At 38.6% G+C, this 13,925-nt stretch overlaps 1 protein-coding gene across 1 annotated transcript in view; it reads left to right on the forward strand.

Moving 5' to 3' along the window:
* The window catches only part of TMX3 (thioredoxin related transmembrane protein 3), a 1,593,937-nt gene that overhangs the window by 1,283,622 nt on the left and 296,390 nt on the right, over positions 1-13,925 (forward strand). Inside the window, exon 11 of the mRNA XM_044067138.1 lies at positions 8,616-8,673. Coding sequence (XP_043923073.1) covers positions 8,616-8,673 — 58 coding nt within the window. The remainder of the gene's footprint in view (positions 1-8,615; positions 8,674-13,925) is intronic.

Genomic DNA, 13,925 nt, shown 5'->3' on the forward strand with positions numbered 1-13,925 from the left:
AAAACAAAGGCAGTAGCGGTAAATTAAGTACCCACACACCAGTTGGTCCAACAATATCCATATTTATAGGGACATGTTAAAATGAAGTATTTAGGAGTATGGATAATAAATGACTCTGTTTTGACAGCTAAGGATATGTGGGAAGGACTAAACAGAAGATAATACAAAAATTGAAAAACTGGAAGCTTTGTCATATGGATATGGATATTAAGATACAAGCAATACATACATACAATGTTTTTAGTCCCTTTAGTTTTATACACAGGTCAGGCATATTTTTAACAACCAGAGGAGAAGCTGTGGATAGTAGTTAAAAAAGAGTTGACAGATTTTGCCTGGGAAGGGAAGACAGCAAGGGTTAAGTGGGATAGGCTGATTCTTCCAGTAGAACAAGGTGGACTAGGATTACCCAATTTGAGGGGGTATTTTAAAGCAACACAGTTAAGGCTCTTATACATAGCACAAGCAGAAAACTATAATTCAAAGTGGAAAGGAATGATGATGATACAAAGAGGAAGCTCCAGAAATAAGGAGAGATTGGGATTTTGGATGCAGACTCTTAAGGAGAACAAAAAAATCATACAGAATACTATATTCATAAAATAGGGATGAGAATGGAGAAAATAGATTCTGCTGATATGGATGACTGTGGTTAGGTATACAGATAATAGGCAAGAGGGAGCTGGAATTTATTGGAGAAAACTGGCATAGGAACCAAGGTATTGGGAGCAAATAACTAGAAAGGGAAAGGTAATAGAATGGGAAGAGGCCAATAATTTATTTGGACTACAGGTTAGAGATTGCCTTCCCTATCAAGGATTGATATCGGAGAATAGGCAAACATAAATAAATGGGGGGTTCCTAAATGAAAGACCAGCACTGGTAGAGTTTGTAATAGAATCTAGAAGACGAGCAGCTGTTAAGGAGTAATTAGTAAAGCATATAAATACTGCATGATAATTATAAGCGTCAATCAGAGGAGTTTTGAAAGGATTGAGAAAAGAGATTGGATAAGCAATTCACAAAGAGACAGTGGGAGATATATGTATATCTCCCAAATATGCAACAAAGCCTAGAAGATTTAGGGTTTTTGCCTGGAACTGTTTGCATAGATATTTTTATACCCCAAGTAGACTCCAAAGAATTATTCTTCAGGTGGATAGAAAATTTGGAGATGTGACGGGCAAGAAAGATGTTGCTGGGAACATATTTTTTGGGGGTGTAATGAGTTGGCAGACTTTAGGGATTCCCTGCAGACCGCTCTGTCAAAGATGCTGGGTGAGCAGATTGGATTAACTGTTTTTTTGAGCTGTGATAGAGAATCGGAATTGCCTAGACATAGTAAAGCATTGCTTAGTCTAATTATGGTGGCTGACAAAAAAGCGATTACTAGAAAATAGAAATGAAAGTCTAGACCAACTTTGCTAGAAGTAGTAAATGTAGTAAGAGAGATAAAACTACTGGAATTGGGATCCTTACAAAATGGAAGGAGCAAACTGCATGGAAAAAAATGGGAATTGTGGAAACAATGTATGCAGAGAAGGAATAAGGTTTAAGAGGCAGGATTTGACTGAGCCATTTAATGCTTAACTAACAATGACTAGATAGATAAGTGATGTATAATGTTTGCAACTACAGTTGTCTTAATGGTGTCTGTGATGTATAATGTTTGCAGTTAAAGTGGTGTAATTTTGTTTTTCATTTATGTAAATGTAAGCTTGCCTATGTCATATGTGATAATTTAAAAAAAAAACTGTAACAGTGTTGGTCTTTTGTTTAGGACTCCCGTTTCTTTCTCTTTGCATGAATGAAGGCAATCTCTAACCTGCAGTCCAAATAAACTCTTGGCCTCTTCCCATTCTCTTACCTTTCCCTCTCTAGTTATTTCCCCCCCCAATACATTGGTTCCTTTGTCAGTTTTCTTCAATAAATTCCAGACCCCTCTTGCCTATTGTCTCTATCACTAATTGCAATCATCCCTATTGTCAGAATCTCCTTTCTCCATTCCCGTGTTGGCTTAGCTCTTAAAATACTTTCTGCTACCTTATGGATATAATATTCTGTGTGATTATTGTTATTCAAAAGTAAACCTTCTTCATCTACTTGATTACCTAAATCCATTTTGCTGTAATACTCCTCCAGTAGATCCCATTGCTGAAAGCACTGCCTATGTCTCTGAAAAGTGTAAAAACAACCCCCTGTGGTGGAATACCTATATTATATAATAAATTATGTAACACCTTAAGAGCACATTTAAGCAAACTTGTAAAGATCTTAGGGGAACGTTTAGGAGGCTCAAAGCAGAATATGAAATTAAAACCGAAAATAACTACAAATTTTTCTGCAACTGTGTTTGGTAGCAGTCTAACTCCTAACAATCTTCGGAGCTAGTGTACAGTATTACTGGCCCACTCTGACCCAAAGGAAATAGCTAATATCCTAGCTGAGAAATTTAGTGCAAATTTAACTCCATCCATAGTTATCAGTGTTCTACATATTCCCCAGTCACACCCTCCCCTTTAATTACTGTGGAACAAGTCCTGACACTCCACTCAGAAGTTAAGAACACTCATCTGTGGGCCTAGATAACATGTGAGGTTGACTGATTATCACTGCCATATATGACATACTTAACCTCTCTAATCTAAGCCTCTCCACTTGTTACATTCCTGAAGCTTGGAAAACAGCCTTTGTAATACAATTCCACAAGCGTGATCCAGCAACAGACTCTGGTAGCTAGACCATTTAGTCTCACTAGCCTCATATGTAAAACTATGGAACAGATTATCTCAGACTGCATGGACATTGGAAACCTCTTAACTCTGGAACCTTATCAATTCATCCTTGTCAAAGGAAGGGCCTGCCTGTTTAACCTCATTAATTTCTTTGAAAAACTCACCAAAGCAGTGTATAATGGTTATGCAGTACATACGGCATATATTGACCTGGCCAAGGCCTTTGACACTCTTCCCCTTGAAGGCATTATTGATTAACATGTAAATCTAAATATAAACCTTATGTTGTGTGACGGATAGCTAATGGATTGGCTGAGAGAACCCATGTGGTTAGAGTTGCGGGTGCCATTTAAGAAAGTAAAAAGGTTGCCAGTGATGTACCACAGTGCTTACTATTGGACCCTTTTTATTTGGCATCTCTTTCTCTGATGTTCAGGCCAACATTTCTGGCCTTTGGTTATCTTAGTTTGCAGGTGACTGAATTGGGAGCAGTTATTCCAGCTTCTCTTACAGTTTCTCCAACATGGGTTTGTTCATGTTAACAACTGTGCAAGCACAATGGTCTCAAAGTAAATGTGAAAAAATGAAGTGCAGTTAATTTTAGCAAATAAAACTTTTTAGCATACCATACAAGCAATGCACCCTTCTGCTCAGACACTGTCATAAGAGACCTAGATACTTGTTGATAATTCCTTATCCTTTTACCAGCATATCACCACAGTTGTTAGGAAAGTCTTCTTTCTGGTTCATCTGATTTCCCAAAGCATGTCTTAGATCCAGAGGAGCCATAATTCCTCTTTGCTTATTTCTTGCCAGAATCATTATTGAATATAACGCCCCTTTTGGAATGTATTTGTCTGAAAATCTAAGCAAACCTGAGAGATCTCGGAAGTTCCTAAGAGTCTTTGTTATCAGATCAGATTGGTAGCCCTCTCTCTTTACCGAGTTTCTTCTGTACTCCTCTTCTGGGATCTGTCTTAACTATTTTGAGCCATGAAAGATCTAACCCTGTTTGATGTTCTGTTTCTTCACAGAAGAAATGGTTACTCAAACACTAGGTTAAAGGAGCTAAGTCTTCATTAACAAATGTTAGACACATTGGCATGATGGATTCATATCCTAACGGATCCCCCACCTCTGAAATACACTTTCTCTACATGTCAAGCAGAGTAACACACTTGCCACCCTCATAACCACTATAATTGAATCTGCAGCCTCATATTCTCCCCTGGTCAGTATTGCACTGCCCGGCTTGATGTATGGAGGGAACTTTTGAATACGAGTTACTGGCTAGGCTTGTTAATAGTCAGCAGACTGATTATATAGTACTTAACTATGAACAAGTCATTAACAGTCAAGTGGTGCTGTCTTTCTATAGGAAGATATGTCCATCTTGCCTTCATTTCCTTCCTGGAATTTGTGTGGGCTGTTTGGGTTTCATCTGCCTCTAAAGTTCTCTGTTTTATATTCTGGCAAAAAAAAAATCAAGTCATTTTAGGTTGTTCTAGAGTTTTCTTGTTTTGAGATTGAATAAGAATTTGAACTTTGGTCAGACTCTGTAAATGTGTTCAGATTGCAGTGGAATAGGAAATGCAGGCTATGTGAAGATCATGGCTGTGAGTCCTATGCTATGACCTTACTAAGGCTATTCTCTATGTGGTCAGAGGGTTCTCTTCAATACTGATGACAAAGAAGAGGTTCAAGGAGAAACGCCACCATTTGTTTTTATTGTCCCCCCAGCCTGGAGTCACCATCACAACCATTCTTCCATGAAACACCATCTGGAGAAAAAAAAAAAAGTAAGGTAGATCTACTGTGTCGCCCAAGGGAACACATTTGACATCTCTGATGATGATGCTGTGGGCATTCTGCTGTATTATGGGCTCACTTTTCCCCTTTCAGGTGGGTTTTATGTAGCCTGCCTCTGTCTTCTTTATAGAGGGTAGAGGGTGATAGACTTGTTGTCCATTCTCAACAAGCTTCCCATGCTGCTACATAATAAGAACAGTCTATTATCAGACTTCATGCTGCTTGTAGTACTTGAACTGAAATTGACAGCAGAGTCATCGAGGACCCTGCTGAAACTTTTTTGGGTGATCCATTGGGTGATGAAGTGAGGTCCTTTTTCAGATTGTCAAAGCCTTGACCAACAGGGTGACAGTCCAAGTGCCTTCATCTGAGTGAAAAACACTTTCATTGTCAATTCTGTAAAAAGAACCAACCACTGTCTCCAGATTTATTAGAGGATGGGGAGCAGGCTGCAAAAGTCTCATGGCAAGCTTTGGTATTCTCCTTCAGTTCTTTCCAGTCGCTGGACTGTCCTAGGGCCCAAGAGTCCCCCCCCCCCTGAAAAATAATTCTACTTAGATTATTGTTTTAGGACATTAGAAGATGTTATGGAGTTCCAGAACACAGTCCAGCATAAGGCACAAAACTGTTTTTTAGTATCCAAACCTGTCTGAGCCTCTGTCAGGTGAGGACCATCTCATGTGGCAGATTCTTAAAGTTATGTTGAAGGCAAGATGGGCAGCAACCCAGAAGGCTCCTTCCTTGCCACACATGGTGTATAGTACTTATTCTGAATATTTCCAGCATGCATTTATCTTTCATGTTTGTGTTTAGAGTGATGCAGGAGCACAAGAAGGTCCCCAAACACCTCAGTGACCTGCTGGAAGACTCTAATTTCAGGAAACACCATGTCTGAACTAAAGAAATTATGTTATGTAAGAAGCAGGGGGAGTGTTAGCAGTATTATATTGTTTAAGGACAATTATGTCTGACATGATTGCCTGTGCACTAATAGAAGGCTTAGAGGATGTTAGACGTAGTACGTGAGCATCACAGTAAGGTAAGTTTGTTGGCAAGAGGAAAGCAACACTAAAATTGTGGAGAATAAATAAACTTATAATTGACATGATTATGAGTGTAGTTAAATAAGTAGGGATTAATGAAAATATAAAGTAGGTAGAGTGGTTAATTCTTGTCACGTGTGGTAAGGCACATCCATTTATTTCTATTGTGGTAGAAAAATAATGTGTCGTGGTAGATGGGCTCATACATTATGTCCATGAATTATGTAGTATTTTAAACAGATGTGCTCTGGTAAGGGGATATATTCAAAATAATAAGGATATATATTAAGACAAGAATTTTATTTATTTATTTATTTTATTTTACATTTGTTTACTGGGAAGGTCCGACTGGACACAGGTCCGTTTTCAGTGGAGGCCCAGGGAGAAAAGCTCCATAAGTATTACATTACAGTAGTTAACATTTTCACGATACAAAAAATATTCATGCACACAGCTACACAATTATTACATTACATTAGTAACATTCACAAGGTACTAGATATTCATACACAAAGTACACTATGTTAGTTGAATGCAGTTATAAACAGTAGTTTGATATGAGTTCCATTTGAGTATCTGGTAGAATTTGAGCAAATGGGGTAAGATAGTAGAGAATACTTTACTTTCTAGCATTGTGTCAATAAATGATTAGAGGTTGAGAACCATTGTAGAAGAAGCTGGTGGATTCAAGATGGACTGCCATATTTGTTGAAATAAGCTGTACAATTAAAGAATTGAAAGAAGGTAGGTGTAGTTTATGTATGTTATACAGTTATGATTGTATATTTTTCTGTATTATAATATTTAAGGATAAATAAGTTTAAAAAGTAGAGTGCTAAGCAAGAGCTCAGTCCTGTGACCTATGGTACATCTGTTATTCATTACATCATATAAATATGGGGAGATTCCTCAAGATTGGAGACATGCACTTATTAAACCTGTCTTTAAGGGAAAGGGGAGTAGGACAAACCCAGAATCATATAGACCCTTAAGTCTACTTTCATGTTGTGGAAAAATAATGGAGAAGGTAATACTGGATAAGTTATTGTCAGAACTGAATAGGTTGGGAGTTGAAACCATATATCAGCATGCATATGTTGAAAATAGATTTATTACCACCTGTAACATGATGTTCTTTAACAATATAACAACAGCTATGAATGAAAAATTGTGCTGTGATGTGATTTATATAGATTTAACTTCAGCATTTGACAGGGTCATGCACAAAACACTTATCAATAAATTAGTACAACTAGGTATTGATGTACTGTTAATAAGATGGATAGCTGCATGGCTTACAAATAGGACATGGCAAGTATCACACACCAACTGGACAGGTGAAATCCTTGGTTGCAGTCAAGGTGTCCCACAGGGCTCTGTAATAGGCCCTTACTTGTTTAGATTGTATCTTTCAGACCTTACTTTTTCATCTGAGGTGTTCTACAGCCTATATGCTGACGACGTAAAATTGGGTAAACTGATTACATGTGTTACAGATAAGGCATGTCTGCAAAATAATTTGACTAAATTGACCATTTGGGCACAGGAGAATAATATGTTGATAAATACATCAAAAACTAAGCATATGAGATTTGGGAGACATAAACTGAAAGGTGAATATTTAATACAGCACACAGTGATTGAAACTGTAGACTCATTTAAGGACCTGGGTATATGGGTAGATTCAGCTATGAGTTTTTCAACCAATTGGCTAATGATAGTTATAGAACTATAGGTTGTATAAAAAGATTTATAAAGTCTAGGAAATCAAACATAATGAGTCATTGTTTGTTAATTACATTAGGCCCAAACTTGAGTATGGAATAACAGTATGGAAACCCTATAGGAAAACAAGCATGAATAAACCGAAAAGAGTACAGCGGAAATATACTAAGGGCATTCATGGATGTGAAAATGTATGTTATTATCAAAGACTAAAATATCTGAACTTGTACAAGGGTCTCTTACATATATTTAAGAGGAGATCTTATTCAGGTATATAGGACATTTAGGGACCTCTGGGAATGTTTGAGGTTGTCAAAAAGTACTAGAGAATCATCAGACAACCTATGTGGAAGATTCTATAGGAATGAGAAGTGTACTAATTGGTTCTATGACAGAGTAGCTGATGCTTGGAACAGACTACCAAATTACATTAAAGCAAGTACGAGTTTAGATATTTTTAAGAACAGCCTGGACATTTATTATGGGAACAAGTGTTTTGGCATATTGGCAAGCTAGAAGGGCTTAATGCCCGTGCTTGAAACATTTGTATGTATGTATGGTAATTCAGACAGCTCTCCTAAGGTTATTGCAGTGGCACTGTCTGAAGTTTGTATTCCTAGGAGAAGGCAGGCCATGGATAAGAATGTTGTACTGAAGCTAAGGAATCAATATTCCCTTGGCTGATATGATCAGATTTTCAGGAAAGAAGTCTGCCAATGTATGCTTCCTTGGATTTACTTTGGTGAGTTTTTATGTGCAGTAAAGGTGACATAGGATGGAATCCTATTTGGCAGTTGTTCTCCTGGTCAATATTGAGCTAGGAACTTACTTGTTATGAGGTACCCGTGGTCTCCTTGACGTAGATCATTAATGCGTTAACATCATTGGTTCCCCACTTAAACTGTTGTTAGTGACATGAAGGTTTGAGTTAGTTGAATGTAGTTCATATGTAGGCCTTTGCAGTCTACTTGCAGTATGAAAGCTGTCCAGTGGAAAAGAAAATGTTGATGGGAACAGATTGTACTTTGTAATCTTAAATGGTTAGGAGATGACCTGTACTTCTGTCTGATCCTAACTAGTTAAGTTGTAATTTTCATAACTGTAATTTATTGGAAGAGATGTCATCAAAGTTAAGCTCTTGATGTAACTTAAATTGTATTCCAGCAGTGTTTTATTTTGGCTGTCTATTAGCTGTTTATCTGTTATGCTGCTGTAGGGAATGTAAAGCTACAAAACACTTTGGGATAAAATATGAGAGGCTGTGCAGAATGAAATCTTATTTGTTGGTTCTGTTTTTGTTCAGGTAAACTTGTGGCTGTTGCAGTAATTGATGAAAAGAGCACATCAGAAGAGCATACCCGGTAGGCTGACATTATTTTTGATGAAAAAGAATATGCAAATGTGTTGTTTCTTAGTTATGTCGTATTTGTTTTTTCTTTTTTTTTTCTTTTTTTTTTTTTTTTACTTATGACAACATTTATTAACAGTATTTTCAGTAATTATAAGTAACTTGCTTTTTTGTGCAATCATCATGCGTAGTGCACTTACTGTTTACTCAGGTGGTTGCCTGCTTAATTTTTACTTATATATATATATATATATATATATATATATGTAAAAACATACATATATATATATATGTAAAAACATACCTGTGGTGCTGCGGTAGCGTTGTCACCTCATAGTAAGACGCTGTCCGGTTCGACTCTCAGCTAGAGCGTCTTCTACATGGAAATATACATGAATGGGCGTACCTTTCATTGAAGGTTGTGCGTCAGGGCTGGTAACTCGGCACGTAAAAATCAACTACCAATCATTAGCGGACCAGAGTTCCGCTGTGGCGACCCCTAACCGGGAAAAGCTGAAAGACACAAACAAACAAACCTATGCAGGCATCACAGCCCAGAGCCAGAGTTTGTTTTTCCCCTCCAAGTAGCTGTATTTTGCTCCTTGCATTAACAGATTATTTGCCTTGCACGTCTGCAAAAAATTCTGAGTGTTATAATATTGAGATTTAGTGCTAAATATTTGTTTGGCTATTTCACAAATCAGTTTGTGAGACTAAAAATAAAATTTAAAGAGGAGGCAAATGTTAAAATCTGATGTTGTCAGTCTTCATTTATTCTTTAATCAGCTTGGCCTTGTACAGCTTGAGCCAGCCAAAACCTCTTGAGCCAAGTCTCTACCCATAATTCCTCTGTATATATTACCTCAGATCTCTTTTGCCACTCTGTCAGCAAGATGCATCAGCTGTACTCTCAGCTAAGTGATTTATATTTTCTATTTTTCGTCAATAATAGTTTAAAAAAATACTTTTCTATTTTTTGCTTTTAATGTAGATATATATTCTTCATCGCTACCCATTTCTTTCTTTATAACCCTTGTTGGGGTTTTCCTCAGTAACCATCATTGGTACTTGCCCCTTTACCTTTGGTAATCTTATCTATCATTGTTGGTAGATTCCCCCCCCCCCCCTTCGTGTGTGAGAGAATGTAATTTTTCTTGGGCTTGTTTTGTTTTATTTTTTTTTTTTTTGCCCTTTTTCAAAATGTCAGATGAACTGTTAAAATGCACTTCAGGTTTCAAACATTGCCAAGATTGTAATAGAAGGATGCCCAATTCCAACGGGTATCTTTCTTGTGTTTACTGCCTAGGCACGCCTCATCTGGATTTGGATTGTGACATGTGTAAAGGTTTCAGTCAAAGAACCTTAGCAGAGTGTAGTAACAAACTCCTGCTGAAAGGTCTACTCAGATCTACTTTTAGTGAAGTCTTGCCCAAGGCCGACAAAACACAGGACTTACCGAAAAGGAAAAGCCATTTGGTACCGACATCACCTTCGGTTCCGGTGGCTCCGAACCATAAACCCTCGGTTCTGCAGCCTTCAGAACCGACAGCCAAAGCTGTAAAATTGCTATCTAGTGTCTCCTTGACACCGTCAAATCCATGATTCTGTCAGCATCTTTGTCAGGGCCAGCCTCTAGTTTCTGGCTCAGCACAGACTTCGCCTTCAGCTCAACAACCTTTAAATAATTGAATTTGTGATAATTGCTTGTTTTTTATTGGCTGAATGTTTTTACATTGTTTGAGACCTGCTATAAAATGTGGTGTTATTTATTAATGGTCATATAGTCTGATGAAGCGTTGTGATCAACGCGAAAGCGCTTACTGACCAGGTCCTTTTGATTTTATTTTTTCTGGAATAAATATCAACTTTTATGGTCATGGTGTGCCTCAGGGTTTATTTTCTTCATCATTCAACAAATGGTTACATCGTCACCTCCGCAGTCTCAGACCATCCTCTCGGTGCTGAAGTCTATTTTAGAAATTTCCAAGACGAGATAATCCTCAACTGAGTGTAGACATCTTCATGGGCCAGTTGCTTAGTCCATTCCTTGAACGACCAGTCTCTCCATTAGCCCGTTCAGTGCAGTCCTCCAGGAGTCTTTCTGAGTTAGATGTCATAAGGGTGGTGGATCAACTGTTGCTGGCCAGAAGTATTCCTGCCCCTTCTCGGGTCCCTCTCCCATCTGGATTGGAGACCTTTTCTCCGGGGACTCTTTCTTATCCTCCTCAGACTTGACTGCAGTTTTGGAGCCCAGCACTTCGATTCTCCCAGTACCAGCTGTTTCGATGCCGCTAGATGTTTCGACCTTGGCACCAGATATTGCTTTGACATTGTTGGTTCCTGCTGTAAAGCTAACTGAGTCTTGGGGCCGAGACCCCTCCATCAGTTCCATAGTTCTTGGCTTGGCTCATAGTTTTGGAATGGTGTCGATCTCTGTTTCAGGAACTTTGTCGGTTGCAGTTCCTTCCCCGGTTCTATCCTTGGATGGCGGACCCTCAGAGCATGGTGGGACGTCGGTTGTGAGGTGGTCCTTCTTGGTAACGGCCTCTCGCTCCTCTTCAGGAGGTACCGCCTTTTAGAAAAGTTGAAAAGGGCCCTAGCCTCTTCAGGCTCCCAGCTGGCCCCACCAGCACTGGAGTGCCATATTTCTATTTCCTCTGGTCCAAAGTTGACATTGATCTCTATGACAGGACAGTGAATGCCAAAGCTTCAGGTTGCCAAGGTACAGGGTCCCTCCTCTTAGGAGTCCTCCCCAGAGATTCCAACTTATGAGCCACCCTGAAAGAGGACGCATCTGGATTCCCCTGAAGAATCTGTCATGGAAGACATGAATTTCGATGAAGGGGGAGGGTTCCCCACAGCCGTCCCCTGAGGATGTCCTAGAAATTCTGTAACAGAGGGGTAACTGGAAGTCCCAAAACCCATCCTCTGAGAAAACTGTGTACATGCAAGCCTTCAGTGCCCTACCGTCTACTTCCTGGGTGGCCCCATCCACTGACAACCTCAGCAAGCTAATTGCGCAGCTGGCTTGGAAGACTCCTGACACCATAGAGCCCATTCACCAGAGACCTGACAAAATATCATCACCACCAAAATACCACCAGTATTGGCTAAAAGGTTCGTCAGTAGATTCCATGGTGGTGGCAGCTGCCACCAAAAACGAACTAGCCAACAAGAATCATTCTGTTCAACCTCCTAACAGGGAGTCTAGGACGATGGACAGTTTGGAAAGTGGGTTTATGCTTCATCGAACTTCACACTTAGGTCTTTCAACTTTATGGCACACATTACTAGACTCCAGAGAGACCTGATTAAGGAATTATCAGAAACTCTAGCTGGGGATGTGTCCATTGAGGTACAAGATAAGGTCGCCTCACAGCTAGCCACCCTTTTGTCTATATCAAACTCATCCATGTGACTCATCGCTCACACAACCGAAGGGATGACCAGAGCAGTGGGTTCTGGCATTGCCATTAGGTGACACACCTGAATGCGCTTGTGTGACTTTGTGGAGCCCTTCAGGACTTCCTTTGACAACACTCTGCTTGACAGATCTTTCTTATTCAGCCCAAAGGTAAAGGACACACTAGCCAAGTGTGAAAAGAATGGTAAGGCACTGTCTGCCATGGGTGTTCATTTTTCTACCCCTCAGTGATCCTTCTCCAAGAAGTCCCAAGGACCTTTCCATGACAAACGTGGCACCGGTCAGGAAAATCCTACTAGGACAGCTGAATTTTATTTGGGGTTAATCATAGTCTCTTTAATTGATCTCAGGTGTGTACTGAAGAAGACTGAATGCTGTAATTAAATCAAAAGGTGCTTCAACAAAGTATTAGTTTAAGGGTGTGCACACTTATGGAACCAGCTTATTGTACATTTTTTATATTTTTCCCCTAACAGATTTGTTTTTCAGTTGAGTTGTACAGGTTATAGGTCACATTAAAGATGAAAAAAGTTTTTAAATGATTTATTGTGGTCTCATGTTTTTATATCACGAAAACCTGGCATTTTAACAGGGGTGTTTACACTTTTTATATCCACTGTAAGCACTTGCAAGGAATTGGGCTTTCACTTTACTTTGGTGTTCTGCCTAAAAGTCTCATTTTTGTATCCTATAGGGTGGGAGAAAATTAAGTTGTCCATAGAGACTCCCTTGCCTTCTTCCCCCACATACATACACAGCTTCTTCATTTCCCATTTGATCCTATTCTTGTTCACTCTATATTGCCCCTTTTCTACATATCTTACATGTTTTTCAACATATGTATGTATAGGTTTAAGTGCAGCTTCCTGTTCCATATTGTAATTGATACAGACATTATATGTTACGTATTAATTGCTATTATATTATTGTTGCGTTATTATATATTTATTTTATTATATTATTAATTTTTATATTTTATATTATTTGTTATTTTTGTATTATTTATATTGTACTTCTGTCTCCCTCCTGAGCTTTTCATAAGTATTGTCTTTTTCTGCTTCTCATAAACAAACTTTCCCTTCCAAGTGTGAAGACAAAGATTACAACAGGTTAGCTAGTAAGTCGTGTGCATTTTTATGCATTTTCTACCAGCTTTTTTTCACATTAAGTTGTTCTTCCTGACAAAGAGTCTCTCAAATCTACCATGTTTTCGGTGCGCATCTCCTGCAGTAATTTGTCTACTCCTTTCTTATTTTGATATTTCTTAAAATGAAGAAATACATTTTTTTGGTGTAGAGTCCACTCACTGCCTTTTTTGCTGAATGTTCTGTCCCTTATCCTGTCCTCCACTAGATTCTTCTTTCAGCTCTTCAGCCCTGTTTTTGTTTGTGTCACTCTCTGGTACAGGTTGGCCATTCTGCTAGCGTATGTTTTATAATTTTCTTACTTTTGGTACCTTCTTTACTTTCTGTTATGTCCTTGAATCTTAGATTTTTTTCTTCATCTGTGATCTTGCCCAATGAGATTCACTTCCAACAATTCCACCTTCGCATCTTTGGCATCCATTTCTACCTTTAAGATCTATTTTTTTCATATTGGCTTTTACAAATGGTCAGAACGTTTATTTACTACTACTGTTACCTTGTCTTATCTGTTTCACTTCTGTATTCCTCCAGTTTTGTGTTAATTTTCTTTACTTCCAAAAAATATCCCATAGTGTCACTTCTCTCTCTTTCTCTCCATGGATATATTGGCATTCTCCGTTGTTTGGCTGTTGCCTGCTCATTTGGTGACTTTTGTCTATTCAGTTAAGCTGTTTCTCATGAAGTTGGTGTGAGGAA

The sequence above is a fragment of the Protopterus annectens genome, chromosome 3.part1 (genome assembly GCF_019279795.1).
Source record: "Protopterus annectens isolate FY-2018-M chromosome 3.part1, PAN1.0, whole genome shotgun sequence".
NCBI lineage: Eukaryota > Metazoa > Chordata > Ceratodontiformes > Protopteridae > Protopterus > Protopterus annectens.